General features: G+C 51.0%; 8 protein-coding genes across 8 annotated transcripts; 4 read left to right on the top strand and 4 right to left on the bottom strand.

Annotated features, from left to right (window-relative positions):
• Positions 1-968: 968 nt before the first annotated feature.
• On the bottom strand, positions 969-3,620 carry BJX68DRAFT_254500 (AAA family ATPase SEC18; the record flags this gene model as incomplete). The annotated part of the gene is made up of 4 exons (XM_071042893.1): positions 969-2,861; positions 2,911-3,226; positions 3,290-3,442; positions 3,508-3,620. The coding sequence occupies 4 exons, from the start codon at positions 3,618-3,620 to the stop codon at positions 969-971; spliced, it is 2,475 nt and encodes an 824-aa protein (XP_070900570.1).
• Positions 3,621-3,740: 120 nt separating this feature from the next.
• BJX68DRAFT_58012 (uncharacterized protein) lies at positions 3,741-5,036 on the top strand. Its single transcript, XM_071049437.1, has one exon. It carries the CDS (start codon positions 4,012-4,014, stop codon positions 4,927-4,929), a length of 918 nt encoding a protein of 305 aa, XP_070900571.1. The 5' UTR covers positions 3,741-4,011; the 3' UTR covers positions 4,930-5,036.
• A 108-nt stretch (positions 5,037-5,144) lies between these two features.
• BJX68DRAFT_254501 (protein arginine methyltransferase RmtB) lies at positions 5,145-7,029 on the bottom strand (the record flags this gene model as incomplete). The annotated part of the gene is made up of 4 exons (XM_071042894.1): positions 5,145-5,895; positions 5,951-6,188; positions 6,248-6,661; positions 6,795-7,029. The coding sequence occupies 4 exons, from the start codon at positions 7,027-7,029 to the stop codon at positions 5,145-5,147; spliced, it is 1,638 nt and encodes a 545-aa protein (XP_070900572.1).
• Positions 7,030-7,300: 271 nt separating this feature from the next.
• Positions 7,301-9,409, top strand: BJX68DRAFT_234714 (Mo25 family protein). The gene is made up of 5 exons (XM_071039789.1): positions 7,301-7,559; positions 7,639-7,699; positions 7,754-8,229; positions 8,288-8,560; positions 8,616-9,409. Exons 1-5 carry the CDS (start codon positions 7,455-7,457, stop codon positions 8,853-8,855), a joined length of 1,155 nt encoding a protein of 384 aa, XP_070900573.1. The 5' UTR covers positions 7,301-7,454; the 3' UTR covers positions 8,856-9,409.
• Positions 9,410-10,162: 753 nt separating this feature from the next.
• BJX68DRAFT_58091 (putative TBC domain protein) lies at positions 10,163-13,198 on the top strand. The gene is made up of 2 exons (XM_071049438.1): positions 10,163-12,396; positions 12,452-13,198. The coding sequence occupies exons 1-2, from the start codon at positions 10,303-10,305 to the stop codon at positions 12,830-12,832; spliced, it is 2,475 nt and encodes an 824-aa protein (XP_070900574.1). The 5' UTR covers positions 10,163-10,302; the 3' UTR covers positions 12,833-13,198.
• A 252-nt stretch (positions 13,199-13,450) lies between these two features.
• Positions 13,451-13,826, top strand: BJX68DRAFT_234718 (uncharacterized protein). The gene has a single exon (XM_071039790.1). The coding sequence runs from the start codon at positions 13,533-13,535 to the stop codon at positions 13,716-13,718; it is 186 nt and encodes a 61-aa protein (XP_070900575.1). The 5' UTR covers positions 13,451-13,532; the 3' UTR covers positions 13,719-13,826.
• Positions 13,827-14,169: 343 nt separating this feature from the next.
• BJX68DRAFT_58108 (uncharacterized protein) lies at positions 14,170-16,183 on the bottom strand. The gene is made up of 2 exons (XM_071049440.1): positions 16,044-16,183; positions 14,170-15,701 (listed from the first exon to the last, which is right to left on the bottom strand). The coding sequence occupies exon 2, from the start codon at positions 15,585-15,587 to the stop codon at positions 14,367-14,369; it is 1,221 nt and encodes a 406-aa protein (XP_070900576.1). The 5' UTR covers positions 15,588-15,701; positions 16,044-16,183; the 3' UTR covers positions 14,170-14,366.
• Positions 16,184-16,716: 533 nt separating this feature from the next.
• BJX68DRAFT_58106 (DIL and Ankyrin domain protein) lies at positions 16,717-19,584 on the bottom strand. Its single transcript, XM_071049439.1, has 3 exons — positions 18,883-19,584; positions 18,395-18,799; positions 16,717-18,330 (listed from the first exon to the last, which is right to left on the bottom strand). Exons 1-3 carry the CDS (start codon positions 19,384-19,386, stop codon positions 16,792-16,794), a joined length of 2,448 nt encoding a protein of 815 aa, XP_070900577.1. The 5' UTR covers positions 19,387-19,584; the 3' UTR covers positions 16,717-16,791.
• Positions 19,585-20,034: the final 450 nt, after the last annotated feature.

Here is a 20,034-nt window from a genome sequence, read left to right on the forward strand (position 1 = left end):
ACGAGATAGTAGGGGCGGAATTAGTTTCCTTGAGAGTAATATCTGGTACGCTGGGTGTAGCGCCGTGGCTAGGCTTGTGGTCTCCTTTCAGCGAAACAGTAGAATTCCCATCGATTTCCATGGTTTTATCCTCCCCTTTGGCCTTGTCCGGACTAACCAAAGATCGCGCTTTCCATTCTTCAAACATCGACGACGATCGAGCCTGAGATTGCGTGCGTCTATTTGGGCCACGGCCTTGACCATGCATATTGGAAACAGTGCTTGTTTGCTGTTGTGGCCTCTGTAGCCTCTGTTGCTGTTGTACTCTGGGTGCGGGTTTTGGCGGGGGCACAGGGGTGACCGAAGGCTCATCAACAACCATCTGGTACTCATTGATTGTCTCCGGGGCCCATTCTTCGCGAAGAAGGTACTCGCGTTTTGAGATAGCCTTCTTCTTGAGGATCTGTTTGGGGACAGATGGGTGGGCCGTGGCGTTGATGCTAGCCGTTTGCAAGGCGGCCGACTGGCGACGAGGAGAGGAGGTGCGAATCATCTTGAAGGTGAGGGGAAACGTGAAGATAGATAGTAAAGAAGGATTGGAGGCTATCTCTAAAGTGTAGAAACAATCTAAGAGAGTGACCCAGGTAGTGGAAAGGAAGTGACTAAAAGGGTAGGTAGAGAGGAACACCACCATCCATAGATCACTTGACAGAGTAGGGCAGTAACACCCAGCGGCCTTTTTTTTAGCTGGCAGTGAATATTCAAACAGAATAAGCGAAGATGCACTCACAATCAAAGGCTAATCAGGCAGACCTCCAGTCAGGTGGCCACCTTGTATTAGAGAAGAATTGCGTGAATTATATAACGTGTTTTGACAAACATTAGAACTTGGCTTTAGTGAACACAGAACTTGGAAGCAAGAAATAACGTCAATTCTATTTCGAACCTATAGTGATAAGCGTACCTATATACTCATAGTCAAGGTCATATTACTCATAGCTAGGACCCCTCGGTATCTGGCGCACTCGTCCTTCTTCAATAGCGTGGTTAATAACACGCACGAATTGATCCACCGGCGCATGGGGATTCCTCTTCGCTTCCTCAACTCCGTCAAAGATCTTCTTGACACCCACACCAGTGGCTGTGTCCTCTGTCATGTCGTCGATTCGCCCCAAAGCTTCCCGAATGTTGTCCTCTGTGAAAATGCCAGATTTCTCCATGACAAGCTTCAATTCCTGATGATGCGTAACATTTGGTACCCTAATATCAGAATTGAAAGAGTTGTAGATGTTCAGTTGCTTCATGAGTGCTCGCTCGGATGTAGTGGCCAAGACAAGGATCCTTCGGTTCTTGGGCGGATGCTTCTTGAACAAGACTCGTAGTGTCTGCAGCACGGAATTGCTAAAACGGGGCCCAGTGGACACATAATCGATGATGGATTCGATGTCGTCGACGATGACAACACTTCTGTGACTTTTGTAGGCGTCGTTAAATACCCTCAGGATATGCTGAATCTTCGCCATCTCGCTTAACCCAGCTATATCTTCAGGGCAGACCATTTTGATAAACGGAGCTCCAGTGTCAAGCGCAATTTGAGCTGCAAGAGCAGTTTTCCCGCTGCCAGCTGGACCATGTAACAATGTAGACCATAGGGATGCTTGATCAGGGAGAGTCAACCCTCTTGTCAACGCTTCTCCTTCTTTGAGGATCATGTCAATCTCTTCTGAGTAGTTGATGATGTCGTGTTCAATACGCATCTTGATTTCATCTTCGGATACACCGAAGGCCGGCTGGATCTCATCCAGAGCATGAATGAAATCGGAGTGATTAACCTTCATTTCCGCCGCGTCATCCTTCACTCGAACGGTTTTACCTGAGTCAATGTGACGGTTGAAAGCAAAAGAAGTTGCTGCCTTTACAAGACCAGCAATTTCAGCACCGGAGTAGTTCTTGGTCAAGGCCGCCAACTCTGCCAGGTCGACACTCGGGTCCATCAACTCACTTTGCTTCATGTTCTGCGTATGGATACCAAGAATCTGGGCTCGGCCAGCCTCATCGGGAAGGGAGATCTCGACGTGCACCTCAAGACGTCCAGGACGGAGCAATGCATCATCAATCATGTCCTTTCTGTTTGTCATACCGATGAGTAGGATATTGTTAAGCTGGTCGACACCGTCCATCTTTGAGAGCAGCTGGTTGACGACACTGTCTCCGACGCCAGTACCGCCGCCTGCTCCGCTTCCACGTTGCTTACATACGGCATCAAGTTCGTCGAAAATGATGATGTGAAGTCCGCTCTCATCGCCCTTCTCTTTGTACTCTTGTTCTGCATCGGCGAATAATTTTCGAATGTTCTCTTCTGACTGTCCGACGAACTTATTCAGCACTTCCGGACCGTTAATGATCTTGGGCTCCCTCGCGTTCAACATTTTTCCGATCTGTCGGGCAAGCAATGTTTTACCCGTCCCTGGAGGGCCATAAAGCAAGATGCCCTTCACGTGCTGGATACCAAGTTTTGCCACGATGTCCGGTGGGAAGATGCGGGATGCAAAGGCTCGGCGGAAGATTGTGTGAAACTCTGAATCAAGACCACCAATTCCCATCTTCTCTGTGTTGAAATCCGGCTGTATGATAGCATTCGCCGCGGGTCGATTTTTAGCAGGTTTGATCTGAATATCGCTTTGGGCGTCCTTGTAGAAGTTGATCGAGGTATGTTGGGTAAGAATAGCTCTGGCAGTAGGATCTGACTCTGGGACAGAAGCTGTCTCTTTCTCGGACGTCAAATTGACACGCACGACAGTTTTGACTGTCAACTGGAGAGGTATTCCGTGATGATCCATAAGGATGGGCTGTCCAGGTGACCATATTTGTCCTTCAAAATTCTAGGCACGTCAGTCAAAGTCAACAAACCTGGGGAGCAACCTAGCTTACCCTTATTACTGTACTAGCAAGTTCATCCTGGTCATACAAGGCATCTGTTCTCGATCTGCCCGCGAACTTGACCTCGACATCCAAAGACCCAATGTATGCTCCTCCACCTTGGCGGAATGGATCGAATATCTGTACATCGAGGGTGTCACGAAGCCCGGCTTTAGCCCAAGGTCGCTGGATGCTGGATAGACCGATGAATCCCGCCGGAAACTCATCAAACAGGCGCGCAGAGAATACATATTGACCTTTGACAATGATGTGGATATCTTCGTGTCCGAACCGGGCTCGGGGGAAATCCTGCGTCGAGACAGCGACTCTGTCGGACGAATTAGTATATATGTTTCCCTCGGATTTAATCTCTAGGCGCATCCGAGCTTACAGGTTTCCAAATTGACACTCTTTGTTCGGGCTTTCTTTAGGCGACAGAACCCAGGAGCCCTCCGTTTTCCCCCCGCCCATCGTAGCTTGTACAGGCGGACGGCCACCACCACCTGGCGTGGGTCGTCGTTGCGGCGACGGCGTTCCGTATCCCCTTTGCGGACCATAAGCATTAGATATATACGTTTCATGGCAGATTGCAATGGGTGATTTCCATACCCTACATCCGGCGCTCCATGCTGAGGCGGGTAGCCCTGCGGGGGTCGCGAGTAACCATCTCGTTGCGGAGGGTTAGACCCGAAAGGATTTGAGTAATTGTTGCGGTTGAACATTCTCCCTCAAAAGGCTCAATCCGTCCTTGAGACTTATAAGGTGGAGGAAATGCTGATCGCTGATGCGCTCTGGAGAGATGATGGTGGCAGCTTGTCACGTTATCGGGTGCCTAGCTCTTCGGGGCGGAGCTCGTTTTGCCGCCCTTTATCGCTTCTGACGTAAGTTAGTGATTATCGATCCCTGAGTCAACTTCACCATCCGACGTGAACGTTCGAGAATGCCTCTGTAAGTCCGCATGTTCTGCAAACTATCGTACGTCTCTAATATGTTGTCTTTTATAGTCACCTTCTTGGTAAGAAGTCATGGAACGTCTACAATCCCGAAAACATAGCCCGCGTCCGGCGCGATGAAGCACAAGCTCAAGCACAGGAGGAGGAGGAGGAGCGTCGCATGCAAGAAGATGATGCTCAGCGGCGGATTGCAATCCTTCGCGGCGAAAAACCACCTTCTCCTCCGCCACGAGTGTCTGATCCGTCGTTATCGCAACATGACAGAAAAGCTCACGCCGATCCAGCACGAAGCTACAGAAAACGAAGGCGCCTAGCAGGTGAAAACGATACAGATCGTGATATCAGGTTTGCGCAAGAAGATGCAGAATTCGCGCGGGCAAAGCGAGAGGAATTAGTACGCGCCCACAAGAACAAAAGCGACGCGCCACTTCACGACATAAATGGACATATAAACTTGTTCCCCGACGAGGATGGCCGCAAGCGCACAGAGAAGAATGCCGAAGCAGAGAAAGAGGCGGCCGACAAACAACGGAGCTACGAGGACCAGTATACGATGCGGTTCTCGAATGCAGCTGGTTTCCGACAGAACATTGGCCAGAACCCTTGGTATTCATCTTCTCAAAGTAATAGTGCGGCGCAAGCAGCAGCACCCAGTAAGGACGTTTGGGGTAACGAGGACCCTATGCGAAGGGAAAGAGAAAAAGCGCGAATGGACTCTAACGATCCTCTTCTCGCCATGAAGAAGGGAGTCCGTCAGCTTAGGTCTGTTGAAACAGAACGAAAGAAATGGAACGAGGAGAGGAGTCGAGAACTTGATGCGTTGAAAACCGTTGACGAGGCCCGGTCGCGTCGCCGTAGAAGACGCTCGCTTTCGAAAGATAGTCTTGAAAATTTCAAGCTCGACGAATATTCGGGTAAGCACCGGAACGATAAGGAACGAAGGTCACACAAAAGCCATCGGCATGGCCGCGATGAAACGTCCAGTCGCTCACACAGACACCACTCCGTTTCAAGGCCTCGCTCCCATTCTCATCGCCACCATTGCGAGAGTCATCACAGGCGCGATAGTCGAGATTGATGATACCGTGGGACAGATCGAAGCGTTGAGATTCATTACGAGATACTCGCAAATTGTTGCTACTTGACTGCGTGCTTTATGAGTAAAGCAGGTCTCGCTGAATCTACAGGCTTTCGCCAACCCAGTCCGTTGAAATATCACGTTCTTGAAGCGAGCGGCTGATGGGGATGTTAGACCAGAGGTAAATGGAAACCAAACTTTTATTTGAGTCTATCTTATTGCAATGACCACTGCTGAGATCCTTTCTTGCTGATTTGTGCGTCCCACTCCACAGTGATATCCAGGGATCTTGAGTTCGCGTCTTTCTTCTGATAACCGACCTTTCCTGTGATCGTCTGGCCCTTCTTCAGAGGAACAGCATCCTTCTTACCGTGGTCGATCAGGAGGACAGTTTGCTGCCAATGGGTCTCTTTGCCATCAGGTCCCGTGGTGAAAGCCACGATGCCCTTCTTCTGCAGGTCCGAGGGGACAGCGTCGGCCGGAATTGTAGAATCGCTCGAGGGCATGAAGAAGATGTCAAACCAAATCACCCAGCCGTCGAGGGAGTCGATATCCTCGTTCAACGTGACCTTAAACTCCTTGAGGAAGGACAGTTCCTTGGTAGTGATAGTATGGAGCGGAAGCTCGAGGAACACTTCTGACTTCGCGGGCAGTACCGATGACGGCAAGAAACGGACAAGGGCCTCATCATAAATACCCGTCAGCATACTCTTCATGTTGAAGCCGTAGACGTCGCGCCAAAACCCAATGTGAGATTCGATCAGCTCGGGATCGGCCAGCGGTGCAATGCGAAGCGTAGCGTGTGACGGAGCCATAAGTCCTCCTGGCGCAAGATAGCGGTCTCGGGCGTAGATGACCGAATCAAACATTGCCTCGAACAACAGACCGTAGCCCATCCATTCGGATACGATAATGTCGACTTGCGGGACGGGCAATGTAACCTCCTCAATCTTTCCGCGAATGCATCTGTGATATCAAAATTTAGTTCCGTGACTCCATATAAGAAAAGCCGAGTACATACGTTATAACATCGCCGAATCCGTTCTCATACACAATCTCTTTGGCCCTGTCAATGATGTTCGAATTGTCGACAGAGATCACCTTGCGAGCACCAGCCTTGGCGCAGAACATGGATAGAATCCCGGTACCACATCCAACATCCAAGACGACCTTGTCCTTGAAGATGTGCTTGTTTTCGTAGATGAAATCCCGGTAGGAGTCAGTGCGGATGGTGTCTTTGAGCATGGACTCGTGGATGCCTGAGCATATATTAGCAAGAGAAAATCTGGAAAGACAAACCACGATCGAAACGGCGTACCATTGTAGGAGTAGGATGAGAAATAGTCCGAATCCACCTCGTCGGTTTTCTTAGCAGCACGAGCAGCAGAAGCCTGGTCTGGAGTAGAAGCGAGCTTCTCATCCTCCTTGGTCAATTGCTCCTCCAACGATTTCTGAACCGCAAGTCTGTACTCTGAGAATTGAATCTGAAGGCGTTCCAACTCCTCCTGTAGTGCAATAACCTGGCGCTCGGCCTGTGTACCACCGACCTTCCCGGCTTCCTCGTCTGCAATGTCGCCTAGGCTGTAAAGGAGGGCGTCATCTTCCAGAACAGGCTTCAAATAGGCATCGTCCTTGAATTTGTCCTTCGACGAGACATCGGGGGTCAAATTGCCAGCCTTGACCTCGGAACGGATATAGTTGACCAACTTGATAGTATCCAAGTCGTCCAAGTCTGGTGCGAAGAGCGGAAAAGGAAAAGATTAGCCAATCTGCACACCATGATATGTCACTTGAGCTGAACTGCGGAGGTGTCGTCGCGGATTATCACACTCCAGTGTTCGAGGTTCAATGGAATGTCTACACACCAAGCTCCTTCAGAATCCTCCGTAGGTCAAAGTCGTGTTTCTCTTTGGTTTCGACGAGCAGGGATCGAACATCTGGATAGACTTTGTCGGAGAAAAGACCGACAACCGGCTGTGTCTCATCATCGGGCTCAACATCTTCCCACCCCTCTTCATCCGTAGCGTCTGAATCTTCCGAAGTGACGGAATCACGATCCACGTCGTTTAGCGGACGGTCTGAAGACAGGGGAGCAGACATGGTGGCAATTGAGACCGGACGAATTGTAAAGGAACAGTACGGAGCGCGCACGAAGAGTTGATCAAACAACAAGCAAAATTCTAGAAAAGACCCCGCGCAAAAAAAGTACCTGAAGCAGGGGAAAATTTCCCAGAATCGGTTGCCCCGCCTCCGTCCAGTGGGTTTGTTTGCTTTGTTTACACCCCCCGATAACGGCCTCAGGCCAGCTGCTTCCCCGCCAACTATCAATCACCGCTTAAGACCGAAGACTCCCCTCGAGAACGAATTGATACATCTCTCCTCCCATATATGCATCCTCTCAAATATTCAATGGCTTAGTGCTTCTTCTAAATGCTCTGACTCTCACCCCTACGTTTTACAACCTTCATTTCGCCACTTCACTCCGCTTCTCTTCGAACTTCACACCATTGATAAGATAAACAAGGATGTCTTTCTTCTTTAACCGCGGTCGATCTCGGCAGCCATCTGATGTTGTGAGATCAATCAAAGATCTGTTAGTGAGGCTCCGCGAGTCTCCAACCACAGCAAAAGTCCGTCCTATGCCTCTATCAGTTTGTGCTCTTCCATCTCACGGGTGAGGTGCTGGCTAACACTTCAATTCTCTCTCAGGTGGAAGATGAATTGGCCAAGCAACTTTCGCAGATGAAACTTATGGTGCAGGGAACTCAAGGTTATTTTATCTCATCATTACAGAGATCTTGCCTTGAACACTGACAACCTGCAGAAATTGAAGTCTCCCCCGACCAAGTACATGCCCTAGTTCAAGCTATGCTCCAAGAGGACCTTCTCTACGAACTTGCTGGCGCTCTTCATAACCTTCCATTCGAAGCAAGAAAGGACACCCAGACGATATTCTCTCACATACTCCGCTTCAAGCCTCCTCAAGCCAACTCACCCGACCCTCCCGTCGTCTCTTACATCGTGCACAACCGTCCTGAAATCATTATCGAATTATGTAGGGGCTACGAACACAGCCAGAGCGCGATGCCGTGTGGGACTATCCTGAGGGAAGCACTGAAGTTCGACGTGATAGCTGCGATTATTCTATATGATCAGTCCAAGGAGGGTGAACCCGCCATCAGGCTCACCGAAGTTCAACCTGCCACTCCCCAGCGCGGAACTGGTATATTCTGGAGATTCTTCCATTGGATTGACCGCGGAAGCTTTGAGCTGAGTGCAGACGCATTCACCACATTCAGGGTACGTAGGTTCCGAGATACATCCCCGAAGGCGGTTCTAACCGGTAGCCAATCTTAAGGAAATCCTCACGCGCCACAAGTCTCTCGTGACAGGGTATCTATCAACAAATTTCGATTACTTCTTCGCGCAGTTCAACACTTTTCTCGTACAATCTGACTCTTATGTCACCAAAAGACAGAGCATCAAGCTCTTGGGTGAAATACTACTGGACCGTGCGAACTACAGTGTGATGATGAGATATGTGGAAAGTGGAGACAACCTTAAACTTTGCATGAAGCTCCTTCGAGATGATCGCAAAATGGTTCAATACGAAGGATTCCATGTATTCAAGGTATCTTATTGTTGCCTCCGCTTACTGCAACCATTGCTAACAGGAATGTGATTAGGTATTCGTCGCGAACCCAGACAAATCAGTGGCCGTACAGCGGATTCTCATCAACAATCAAGATCGGTTACTGAAATTCCTGCCGAAATTCCTCGAGGACCGCACGGACGATGACCAGTTTACCGATGAGAAGAGTTTCCTGGTTCGGCAGATCGAACTTTTACCCAAGGAACCCATTGAACCAACACGTTCTGCTCGCGAGCCGTCTCGTCAAACCGCCAACACCACGACCGTAGCGTGAGCCTTGAGGAATGATAGAAGGTGTCATATGCAGCAGGTGCCAAAACGCTGTTACTTCGGTGAATTCTCTGCTCGTCGTTACTTCGTGCAACTCCACCCCTTCCCTTTTTCCGCAACATTCGCGGGTCGCCTTCATAACTACATTCGACGTTGTAGAAATATTTGGTTGCACTGCGTGTACCGACTACACTGTATGTATGGGTTGCATTTATGGCCAGCTGGTATCTGGCTTTTTGGAGTTTGCATTCTCTTTTGGGGTTGGCAGAAAAGGAGCTTCTTGTCAAAACATCAAAATGTTAGCGAACAAGGAGCGGGGAGGGAATAGGCAGAGGAATATGAAAAGACGCGACAGTCCTTGCATTGACATTGGTTGGGAATTGGGATAAACGATTTTAAATGTGTATCTACTAGCTAGCACAGTAGAGGCAGGAACCATACACAGCTGGGAGCTGGAGTCACTTATCCCAACAGGGCTGGCTCCTTTTGTCTCAGAGCCACGCGGCCTGAAGGAGGCATATAGATTGATAAAAATCTACAACTATTGATACTTGAGGATTGAGAGCGCGTGACTGGATGCCCTTTTTACTTTTTACCAGAAAAAATCTCCCACAATTGCTTTCTTGAGCAGATACTGCAAACCATGGAATCGCCGCAGAGGTGGATTCGAGTTTCATCATATAGCCGAATCTGAAGATTGGGACGAAACCTCGCAAATAATCTGCTCTTGTTCTTCTTTCTTCAAAGATATGTTCCCTGAAGGCACTGGTGAGAGTAGAGACTACGTACTACTGCCTCCGAGGGAATCGATCCTAGGCAGGCTCCTTCTCCTGCCTCGCAACTAGTGACCCGCAACCGCAACCCCCTTCGCGATCCCTTCTTCAGGCCTCGACTCTCTGCGCTGCTCGCCCTCAAGCTCATCCTCACGATCTATTTTTCTTTGTTACTTTCCTCTCTTCACATTCATTTTTGAGCCCGTGGAACCAGAAGAGTCTTGCGCCCAGAGACTCGTCACCTTCCTTTGATCGTTGTAGCCTACTACTGCCCCTTTGCATTCCTTGAAGCTTGCCCGCCTGCCAAGTGTCCCAGAAAGCCGCGGTGCCAGTGACAGCATTGACCCAATTGCCAGTCGCCCCCCATTTTTGGGCATTAATCTATTGGGGACGGTCATGATTCACTGTTCAGTGCATGCTATCCCACCACTACTGTCGTTTCGTTCGTTCCTTAGGCCTCGTGGTCTATAATTTCGGTCCCGATTGACTGGCGCGACGTTCGTGCGACAATTTCGACTTTGTCCCCCGAAGATCTCCCCCTCACTCCCTTGAAACAACTCGTCAGGAAGAAAAGAAAGGAGGATACAACCCTTAAAAACAATCGTCCAAAGCCCCAAAAGGTACCGTTGCTGGAGATTGGAGCTACACAGAGCGCCGAGTGCAAGCCATGTTAGGATAATGGGAGACACGCGATCCCCCCTGTCGCCCGTCGATATGTCGGAGCCCCCTTCCCCCGAAGACATGGCCGCAACAGATCTTTCAACGACCCATTCCTCTTCGTTACCGCCGCCAAATGAGCAATCTTTATGCTCCGAAAAGAAATCAACTGCGTCAAGCGTATCGTCCAGCGGCCTAGATCAGCCCGCGCCTGACACTCCCGCCGATGATCAAGCTACAAAACCAGTCTCAGAACTCACGCCTCCGCCGCCTTTTGCAAAAGCCAAGGGAGTCACCACATTACAGGAAGCCGAAACTTCGACAACCGTTAGCTTGAGCTCTTTGCGCAGTATTCCCAGCATCGTTGTCAATGAACCCTCATCGCGACCGGCTTCTCGTCCAGGTTCGCGGCCCGGCTCTCGACCAGGCTCGCGTTGGTCAGAACGGAAATGGGGCACTCTGAGAAGTAAGCGGTCGGCGGAGCTCGTGAGAGACACCGAATCCCCGCCGCCTGTACCGCAAATCGAACCTCAATTCAGCGGCATTTCGTTGGACATTCCCACTGGATCTCTTGATGGTCTTGGTGCGCAAGCGATGCGATTCTCCAAACGTGGAAGTCTTATCCAGGAGGAGGAAAGGCTACAGCTCGAGAGAAAGCTCAAGGCCCAGGAGGGAAGTGCGAAGATGGATGGAACCCATCACGATCAGAACGACACAGAGGGTCAGAACGGATCCGCGGTGGATAATCCTGTAACTGCCCGGAGGCGTCCAAAACCTCGTTCCCTGCTTCGCGTAAGCCGAAGTAGCATCCCCAGCCGGGCGATTTCTGCAGATGAGGATATGTTATCCCGGAGGGTCAGATTAATGTACGCAAAAGGGGACGAGAATGTTACAGACTCGGAAGTCGCAAGGTCATATGCCTTAGAGAATGGAATTCTATGGGAGGAGCCAACTCCTACTAACACGGAGACATTTGAAACCAGTGTCTCCGACGCAGATACCAAGTCTGCTGAATGTTCCCCGAAACCGCCCACTGATCATGAGAGCAGTCCGGTACCTAAAAGGGAGCATAACGAGTTAGCGGGAGGAATTGAGTACTGGCAGAATATAAGAGCCGGAGATGTGGATAGGTACGGCTTCATTCGCGCCTCGCCGTCAAGTTCTGGCGAGCCCTCGGAATTCAGCCCTATTCAGAGGGTCTCCACCAGCCTACTCCTGGCTTCGGAGACACCACGGCGGAAACGCTCGATTCGACCACCGTCTGCTCTGGCAAGCAACCGTTCGTTCACAGGGCGATCTCCCTCGCGACAAAACTCAGAGGCGTCTATGCGCCCAGCGTCCTCACAGAGCATGTATAGCTCTCCCTTGCGCCGGTCTACCTCACGGTTTCGACAAGCGACAAACCATCTTCCCCACAATCGCAATCGCCGCTTCAAGGATGAAGCTGGAGATATGCTCACACTGCCGACCGAGTCCGCAACTTTCGACAAGCTAGATAGCGCTGCTGCGCGTGCGGCCCGGAAAAAAGAATGGGAACGAGAGGATAAGTGGACTAAAATGGCTAAACCCACGAGTAAGGGCAAAGATGGCGGTGGGATGACGTTTGAATTTGACACGAAAAGTTCAAAGCTCATTGAACGGACGTGGAAAGGTATACCCGACCGCTGGCGCTCCTCAGCATGGTACGCGTTCTTAGAAGCCAGCGCCAAGAAGCACAAAGATAGCCCAACAGACAAGGACCTCATTGAAGCCTTCCAGGAGTACCAGTTGGTTTCATCCCCCGACGATGTTCAGATTGATATCGACGTTCCGAGAACAATATCCAGCCATATCATGTTTCGACGACGCTACCGCGGTGGTCAACGTCTTCTTTTCCGTGTCTTGCACGCAATGTCCCTGTATTTTCCAGACACGGGATATGTTCAGGGCATGGCAGCTTTGGCGGCTACACTGCTTGCTTACTATGATGAGGAGCACACATTTATTATGCTCGTTCGGCTGTGGCAATTGCGAGGACTAGAGAAGCTCTACCGCTCGGGGTTCGCAGGGCTCATGGAGGCTCTTGGTGACTTTGAACGGGAATGGCTGGAAGGGGGAGAAGTTGCGGCTAAGTTGGTATGTTGTTCCTTTCCCGCAGATACAGTTGCTCGTTTACTGACTGCGTCTTTAGACCGAACTTGGAATTCCACCTACAGCATACGGTACTCGTTGGTACTTAACCCTGTTTAACTACTCGATCCCATTCCCGGCCCAGCTTCGAGTTTGGGATGTCTTCATGCTGCTCGGCGATGCAGATGACGGCGTTTTATCGAGCTCCGGCAAAGGTGGCAAGGGAGAAGTTGCCAAAGCAGACGGCTTCGGCAGGGGCTTAGACGTCCTTCATGCAACTTCAGCGGCCCTCATCGACGGCATGCGTGAGATTATCCTCGATTCCGACTTTGAGAACTCCATGAAGGTCCTCACTAGCTGGATTCCGATCAAAGATGTCGAGCTCTTTATGCGTGTCGCCAAGGCCGAGTGGAAAGTCCACCGCCGAAAGAAGTTGGCATAAATATCAAGTCGCCACTACCAACGAACGATCCCTTATATGCCCTTCTATTCTTACGGCACAGCCTGTTTATTATATACCTTTCTTCGGCCCTCGAGAGCCAGATCCCTCTCCCAGGCCGATTACCAATGACTTTCCGGCGAGATGATCTGTGATGACTGGGCAAACGTCGTTTCGCTTTCATATAATTATTATTCTCGTTCTACTCTTACGGCCGACTTCCGAGCTGTGTTAACGCCATTCTTCCGTTGTTCCATTGTACGGCCGACTATGATCGTCTGCGATAACCTTTCGTGTCTACCTAGTACCAAGCGCTCTCCTCCGCCATACGACTCCGGAGATATATCGACCGCCAGCAAACACAATCAGCACTTACCTTGTTGGGTTGGCCCGTCATCCCATGAGTTCTGAACCCACTCGGAATTAAGCACGAGCCCAATCGCTTCATGTCTCATTCCCAACCAAGACTGCCGGACGCATCATCCACATTATACCCTCGTTCTGTCGTTTACTACGATACCCTGTTGACTCTCTTTTTATTTTCTTTATCTTCCTTGTCGGCCCCGTATAAACTACCACTCACGTCTATATACCTTAGTATTCCCCGTGTCTGTCGCGTCACCTAATTCTGATACCCCTTTTTTCCTCCCTACTACTTCTACTTTTATTGCTTACACTCTTATTCCCATTCCTACTTCATTCTATGCATACCCAGCCAGTGGCACCCATTGATATATGTGCTCTATTGATACCTTTCCACACTACTACTACCTCGTATGTCATTGTTCAATTATTGTTCGCCTTTTCATTCATCGGTTCCTTCTTTCTGTGTGCGTCTCGTCTCGGTTTAGTGTTTGTTCCTCCACCTACCCATCCTCCTACATCGTAATCCTACAACCTTATTTTTTCTCCGAATCCTCGTCATTCCCCGCATCTGTGGTTAAAACATGGAAGAGAGTGTTAGAGTTCTCTTTAGGGCTGGTTGTCCACGCTAGACTTGTCGAGTCGTTGACTAAAAGATATCCATTAATACCTCTTAAACCCGGTATTGAATCTTCCCTCGTGTGCTTGTAGACTAAGTATGTTTAGAGCGAATGTTCCTCCGTAGGAAAAGAAAGTCAACACTAAGCATGTACAGTGCATTGTTCTATGTTTTAGGTGCCTCCAGAACCCCTAGCATACCAGCTACCGGGGGTTCAGGTTGTTGAAGGCGCAATATTTACAGTAAATACCGACCAAATCTGACGCTGGGAAGTGGTATAGTAAAATCTCAACCCCAAAACGAGGCCATTGAATGTGCGGTGTATCGCCTCAGATAGTCGAAACATGACCTCGTTCGAGTTAGGTCAACTCATTATCTCATAAATTTAGAAAAACGACCCAAGAGGCCGTCTAATCCATGACCCACGCAAGCCACCGATTGATATATCGAGGTGACCCTTTGTCGCTAGGTTGGGCGGGAGGTAGTTGAATTCCCGAGATGGGAGAACGATGGAAGCGGCTCTCTAAATCAGTGTCGCGAGACTGATTCGCGATATCATTTGTCCTGACCGGAGCCAGCGGGAGAACCGGTTGCAGTTGAAGCAATGCGAGTAGGGCTTATGCTCTCCATTTCTTCAGCTTTAACGACTCCTGGAGGACGAGGCCCTTGGGAGACTGAAGTGTCGCTAGGGTAATGGCGATGCCTCAACGGCCCTTCTTGCTGTTCAACACTCCGCGGGGAACCTGACCGGGGAATTTGGGTGCCCGCGGATAGAGACTCTGGTGGAAGGGACGATGGAACTGGAGCAGGTCGATGAGGGCCAGGAGCTTTCCTCTTCCGCCCAGGAGAGGCCTGATGCTCGGACCGCCGAGGGTTACCCGAGTTCGCCTGCGCCTCCTGATGCATCTTCCCAGAAGCCGTACCAGGTTGAGAAGGGGGGACCCAGTGGTGAAAGTATAGGGATGGAGGTGATCGATGCGACCGCGAACCAGGTCTAGTTCGGCCCAGAGGAGCAGGAATCGATGACCCCGGAGCATACTGGACGTTGCCCATACTTATTGACCCCGGCTGATTCTGGACTGAACTGACTGTATTCGACCACGGATTTATCACATGTCGTGAATCAGGTGGGCCACTAGGTGTCAAGGGCCGTCCGGGTGGCTGTGGGGTGTGGAGTCCACCTGCAGTTGGGGGTAAAGTCTGGGATAAGAGGACGTTGGGAGGGGGAGGGACTACATGCTGCGCTGCACTGGGGAAAGGACTAGCAGGCATAGAGCGCGAGTCCTGGCGAGTATGTACGGATGGCCGCTGAGTGTGAGAACTAGAGTGAGAATGCGAACGAGACTGAGGCTGAGGAGGAGCAGGTGGATTAGACCCGCGGGCACCAGAGACCTGAGCCAGGTAATGCTGGGTCAACTCGAGAACAGGCTGCGGCAGTCCACCTTGACAGATTCCCGCAAATATCAGCGGAATGATATGCGGGGGGATGCCCGCCATCAAAGAGTCTCTAAGCATGCTCTGCTCAACCCTCCGCTGCTCAAGACGTAAAGTCTCCTGGCGCGTCTTCTCCTCTTCCTGCTTCCTCCGATCCTCCTCGGCTCTAGCCCGCCAGTAATGCAAGGCATCTTCGGAATTCTGCCATTGTGCTGGAGGGCGCGGTAGCTGTTGATTCGGCGCGGCGCTGGCCATTGACGTAAAGCCAACATCCGGCGGGGGTAGAGTCAACGACGAAGGCCGAGGTAAGCGGTCGCGAGCGGTGTCTATTGAAGGGTCCATCGGCCTGATAGGCGCTGCAGATGGGGAAGTATCAGGTGTGGATGGAGAAGGAGACCGCGGAGTCGGGACAGAATGACGAAAGCGCGAATGTTCATAAGGGCCTGGGATCCCATGCTGGGAAGTAGGGTTGAGGGTGAGCAGCATGTCTCCCAGATGACAGCAAGGCAGCAAATTGATAGAGATCGACGGGATATTATGATTGCAACCGCATTTTCAGACAATTGCATGCAATGACGCAAGCACAAGACATTGAGGGGATGGGTATGGAGCAATTGGCAGCTAACTCATGATGAAGGAGGATGACAAGGAGCAGCAGGAAGAAAGGAAAGATGAGATGAGGAATCGAGTGAGTGAAAAAAGTACTGGAGACTGAATCGTAAAGCGTAAGGTGAGGAGTTCATCCCCCCAGATCGCCCAAAGAGGAAAGCGCCTCGAGCGCTAGAAGGGCGTGCTTACCGGATGCAGAAGGGATCTGACATTCGGCTAGGCCAGATCGGGCAAATTCAGGCGGGCCGCCGTCTTAGCTGATCCTGCCTGAGGCTGCCTGGACCTTAAGATCTGTAAGAGACCTGGTTAACAAGAGCACAGGTGGTTGCAGAGCTGGGAGGGACTAGACTCTCTAATACATACTAGCTCAGTATCCGGCACCACAGCCCCATTGCGTGGACTGGGGACTGCTGACGACAAAGTAAACGAAAACGTGGATTCGACTTCCAGAGCTGGCCAGGAAAAAGCAACCAGCAGAAAAATGTCCGAGAGGCGACGGCCCGCTCCGATTATTGACACGATCAAAAGTGGTGGAAAAGCCGAAATATAAAGGTCATCTTATTAGATTGTTTAATCTCTGGAAAATCATCCCTGTGATCTTCTGATGTTCCCGACCGTCGGATCCTCATTTCTACCCCTCCAATGCTTGTTTCATCTAGAACGACAAGACTTTTCGGTCGTGTGCTGGTCCGTTTCCAGTAATCGCAATGATTATCCCTATATCTTGGGGGCGTCTCAAGGCGCTCCTCGGCCGTATCTTCTTTGTTCGTCTCTTGACTCGATTTGATTTTGAACTTTTTTGAATTTAGCACTAGTGGTGAATCGCTGCTACCAACGCTGCATGCATGTTGTCTATGTCGTCGATTCGTCATTAATGTGAGCGAGATAAAAAGAAGAAACACAGTATATACTCCGTACTGGAATGTATGTCCTCCACTCAACCGTCGCGATCGAATCGAGTCAATACCTCTGGCGGCACTGTTGGGATGTACTTGCGCGCACGCTCTCGGTTGGTTCCGCCCCATCCTGCCCCATAGCTGATCAGCATGTCTGTGCTCGTCGGTAATGAGAAGGGGAGCGTCAGGGCCGGGTCCAGAAACACCGTGTTTGCGCCGTTCCGCTCGTCGATCCGAGAGGACGATGCTCCCGGTCGCGGAGAAGCAACGCTCGAGCCAGGTGATGCAACAGACGCCGCAGAGGTGGTTGGTGAGCCCGTCACGTCGGACACGGAAGGGGTGCGATCCTGGCGAGGGGTTTGCGGGCGCCCTTCCACGGTCTGTGCCGAGGTTGGGGCCAGCGAATCTGCTTTCGCTTGTACGATCCTTAATTGCTCTCTGAATATCAACTCAGGGTCTCGCTGATACTCTACCAGAAACTTCGACGCAGGCTTGTTTAGACCCTTTTCTCCCACTTCAGGACGATATGATTTGACCGCATGTAGGAGCTGCGCTGGCGTCAGGTCTTGTAGCTGAAGGAGCGTGTTGATGAAGGATTCCCAGTCATCTCCTAGCGAGGAAAAGCACTGCAGCCACTGCAAAAGCTGAATCACCGGTGCCAGATGCTTACGGGCAGACTCCATCGTGCTATCCCCGGTGCACGACGTGGATCCGTTTTCATAGTGCTCCGGCTGCCGGTTGTTGGTCCGGGCCCAATCCTCCAGTGTCGATACGTTCATGCGAATCTGCATCGCCTTTGTTCGGGCCAGGTACCGTTTGGTGGATAGAATCCGGTTGAAAAGTTCCGCTCCTAACCAGTAGTAGAGCTGCGAGAGAATCTGTGTAGTGATGACGGAGTGTACGTCATAGAGATCGAGAACGAAGAGTGTGGATGATAGGAGAGACGTGATGTTGCGCGGCGATACTTGCGCTCGACGCCGGGGGGAAGGTGGTCGGAATTGGTTCTCAGCGGGCTCTGGAACCTTGGGTTTGTTCTTGGAGCGGAACAGCTTCCACTCGTTCTGGAATGGGATGTCGTCGAGTCCCGGAATGGTTTCGTGATCCAGCATCGCCGAGTCCAGCACCTTGTTCATCCGACGTTCGGCGTCACGGATGATAAGGATGAAAATCTCGTTGATGAGTTCGGCCAAATGCAACTGAAACTCCACAGTCGACTCAACCAACCCTGCGTCTTTCTTGAGATAATGAAGGAGGAGGGTAGCGTTAGAGATCCAGAAGGCGAGGATCGTCATATCCCATTGATAACGCTCAACAACGTCGTTGATCTTGTCAGTTGCCGAAACTAGCAGCGTTGCGAGTAGCTCTGGACTAGCATGATAGTGCGCATATCGAGCGCTGAGGAAGAGTAGGTTGGCGGGGACCGGCTTTTGTGAGGGTGACCTTTGCGGGGTCATATTGGTGATGATTATGTTGAGGATCCTTTCAAGCTCGTGTTCTTGGAAGACGAACATTTGGTCATTCAAACATCGGTCCCAGACGAATTCTTGGTGTTCTTCCTCGAGCTCGTCTTCGTCCTGTGACTACATCATAACAAGACACGGTCAGCCTTGTATCAAAGAGCTGTGTATCGGGCTCTCCACTTACATCGAACTTCTCATCCAGTCCCAGACTGGACAAGTCAACTTCCAGATTGATCGCACTCTCCTCCATCATCATGCGCCGCTTCAATTCGTTCTCTGCTATCTCCTCCTCAAATCGGCCGTGCGCAAACCCTGAGTCGTAGAAATCGTCCTCTATGGCACTCGGTCCAAAACTATAACCGTTCTCGTGAAGGTATTCGGATATCTCACTCCCTGGTTGAGCGAAATCGAACGCAGTGCCTCCTGAAGAGGACTTGATATCCGGCGACGCCCCGTGGTCAAGTAGAATCTTTGCAATAGTCTTGTGTCGATTGGTCATAGCCCACATCAAGGCACTCCATCGATTCCGGTCTTGCTGGTCAACATTCGCTCCTGCATCAAGGAGCGCCGCAACAACATCTTGGTGCCCCTGTAAATTGCCAGCCCAACCGTTAGTTCCGGAAGCTCTAATTATAGGCACGCGGCGAAGAAGGAACGAACGAAGGGACATACAAAACAACTTGCATATATCAACGGCACTGTGCCTTCCTCATCCGGCTTATTCACGTCGACGTAGTCCTTTGCTTTCCCTTGCACTAGTTTCCGAACACGCTCGACATCACCGTTACTAGCAGCCATGTTCAAGCTCCGTTGTAATATATCCCTTTTCCGCTCGTCCGTCAACGTTTCGTCCGAGGCTATTGTTTCTTCGTCCGCGTTTATTGAGTCCACCTCGCGGTGGGCGGCTTGCGCAGCAAGCATCTCCATCAGCCGGGCGTCGCTATCTTCCAGTCTGGCCGTGGTAGTCGACTCATTGTCATCGTCGGTAGACGCCCCGAAGCTGCGGCCGTACTGTGAGTGTAAAGAGTGCTCGTCGTCGAGCGGATGGTCGTCTAGAGCGAGGCTAAAGCTGAGAGGCTTCGCGGCAACCGGGGTAAGAAACTGGGATTGGCCTGTACAGACACAAACGGACAAAGACAGCGTCAGTATTCGTTCCATGATTTCCCGAATGTTCATGTTCTTCCTTCCCCTCCTCGCTTCCCCGCATGATATGCCCTCAATGCCATAGTGCCCGGAACCACAAACACCGCCGCCGATGCAGAAGACCCAATCCAGCTAAGGCAAAATCAAGAAGAAAAATTACACAAAAGAGCAAAAACGGAAAGTTCCAACACACCTTGCCAGGCATCGTACATCTCCGTTTCAGGCTGCAACCCCGGAAACGAGCGACGGTCGTCCAAAGACTTGGGCAAATCATCCGGAAGCTGTTTCGGTTTCGAATCGATCTCCAGCGAGCTTGAGTCTCGGGGTTCGTGATCGAAATCAGCGGCGCGAGGAGAACCCCCGCGGGGAGAATCCATAGTCGTGCCGAGCCTGTGTCGTCTTTCTGCTGGATCAGAGGGCCCGGTATGATCAAGAGTCAACGAGGAGGGGTAGGAGACTCGATGAAGGGAGCAGTAGCTCCATGAGGGAGAAAAGTTCTTTCTCGAATATGAAACTTTGACTTCTAGGCGAAAATCCGACCCAGGCGGTAGAATAATGGGAAGAAAAGAGTGAGGGCGGACGGCGGACGGCGAAGCCGGTGTTCCTGGCGATGATTGACATGACTACGTAGATCAAGAGTGCCAGTGATGCAATTCCCGGCAGCCTGGGAAATTGTTTCCT

The sequence above is a fragment of the Aspergillus pseudodeflectus genome (genome assembly GCF_044049435.1).
Source record: "Aspergillus pseudodeflectus strain CBS 756.74 chromosome Unknown BJX68scaffold_15, whole genome shotgun sequence".
NCBI lineage: Eukaryota > Fungi > Ascomycota > Eurotiomycetes > Eurotiales > Aspergillaceae > Aspergillus > Aspergillus pseudodeflectus.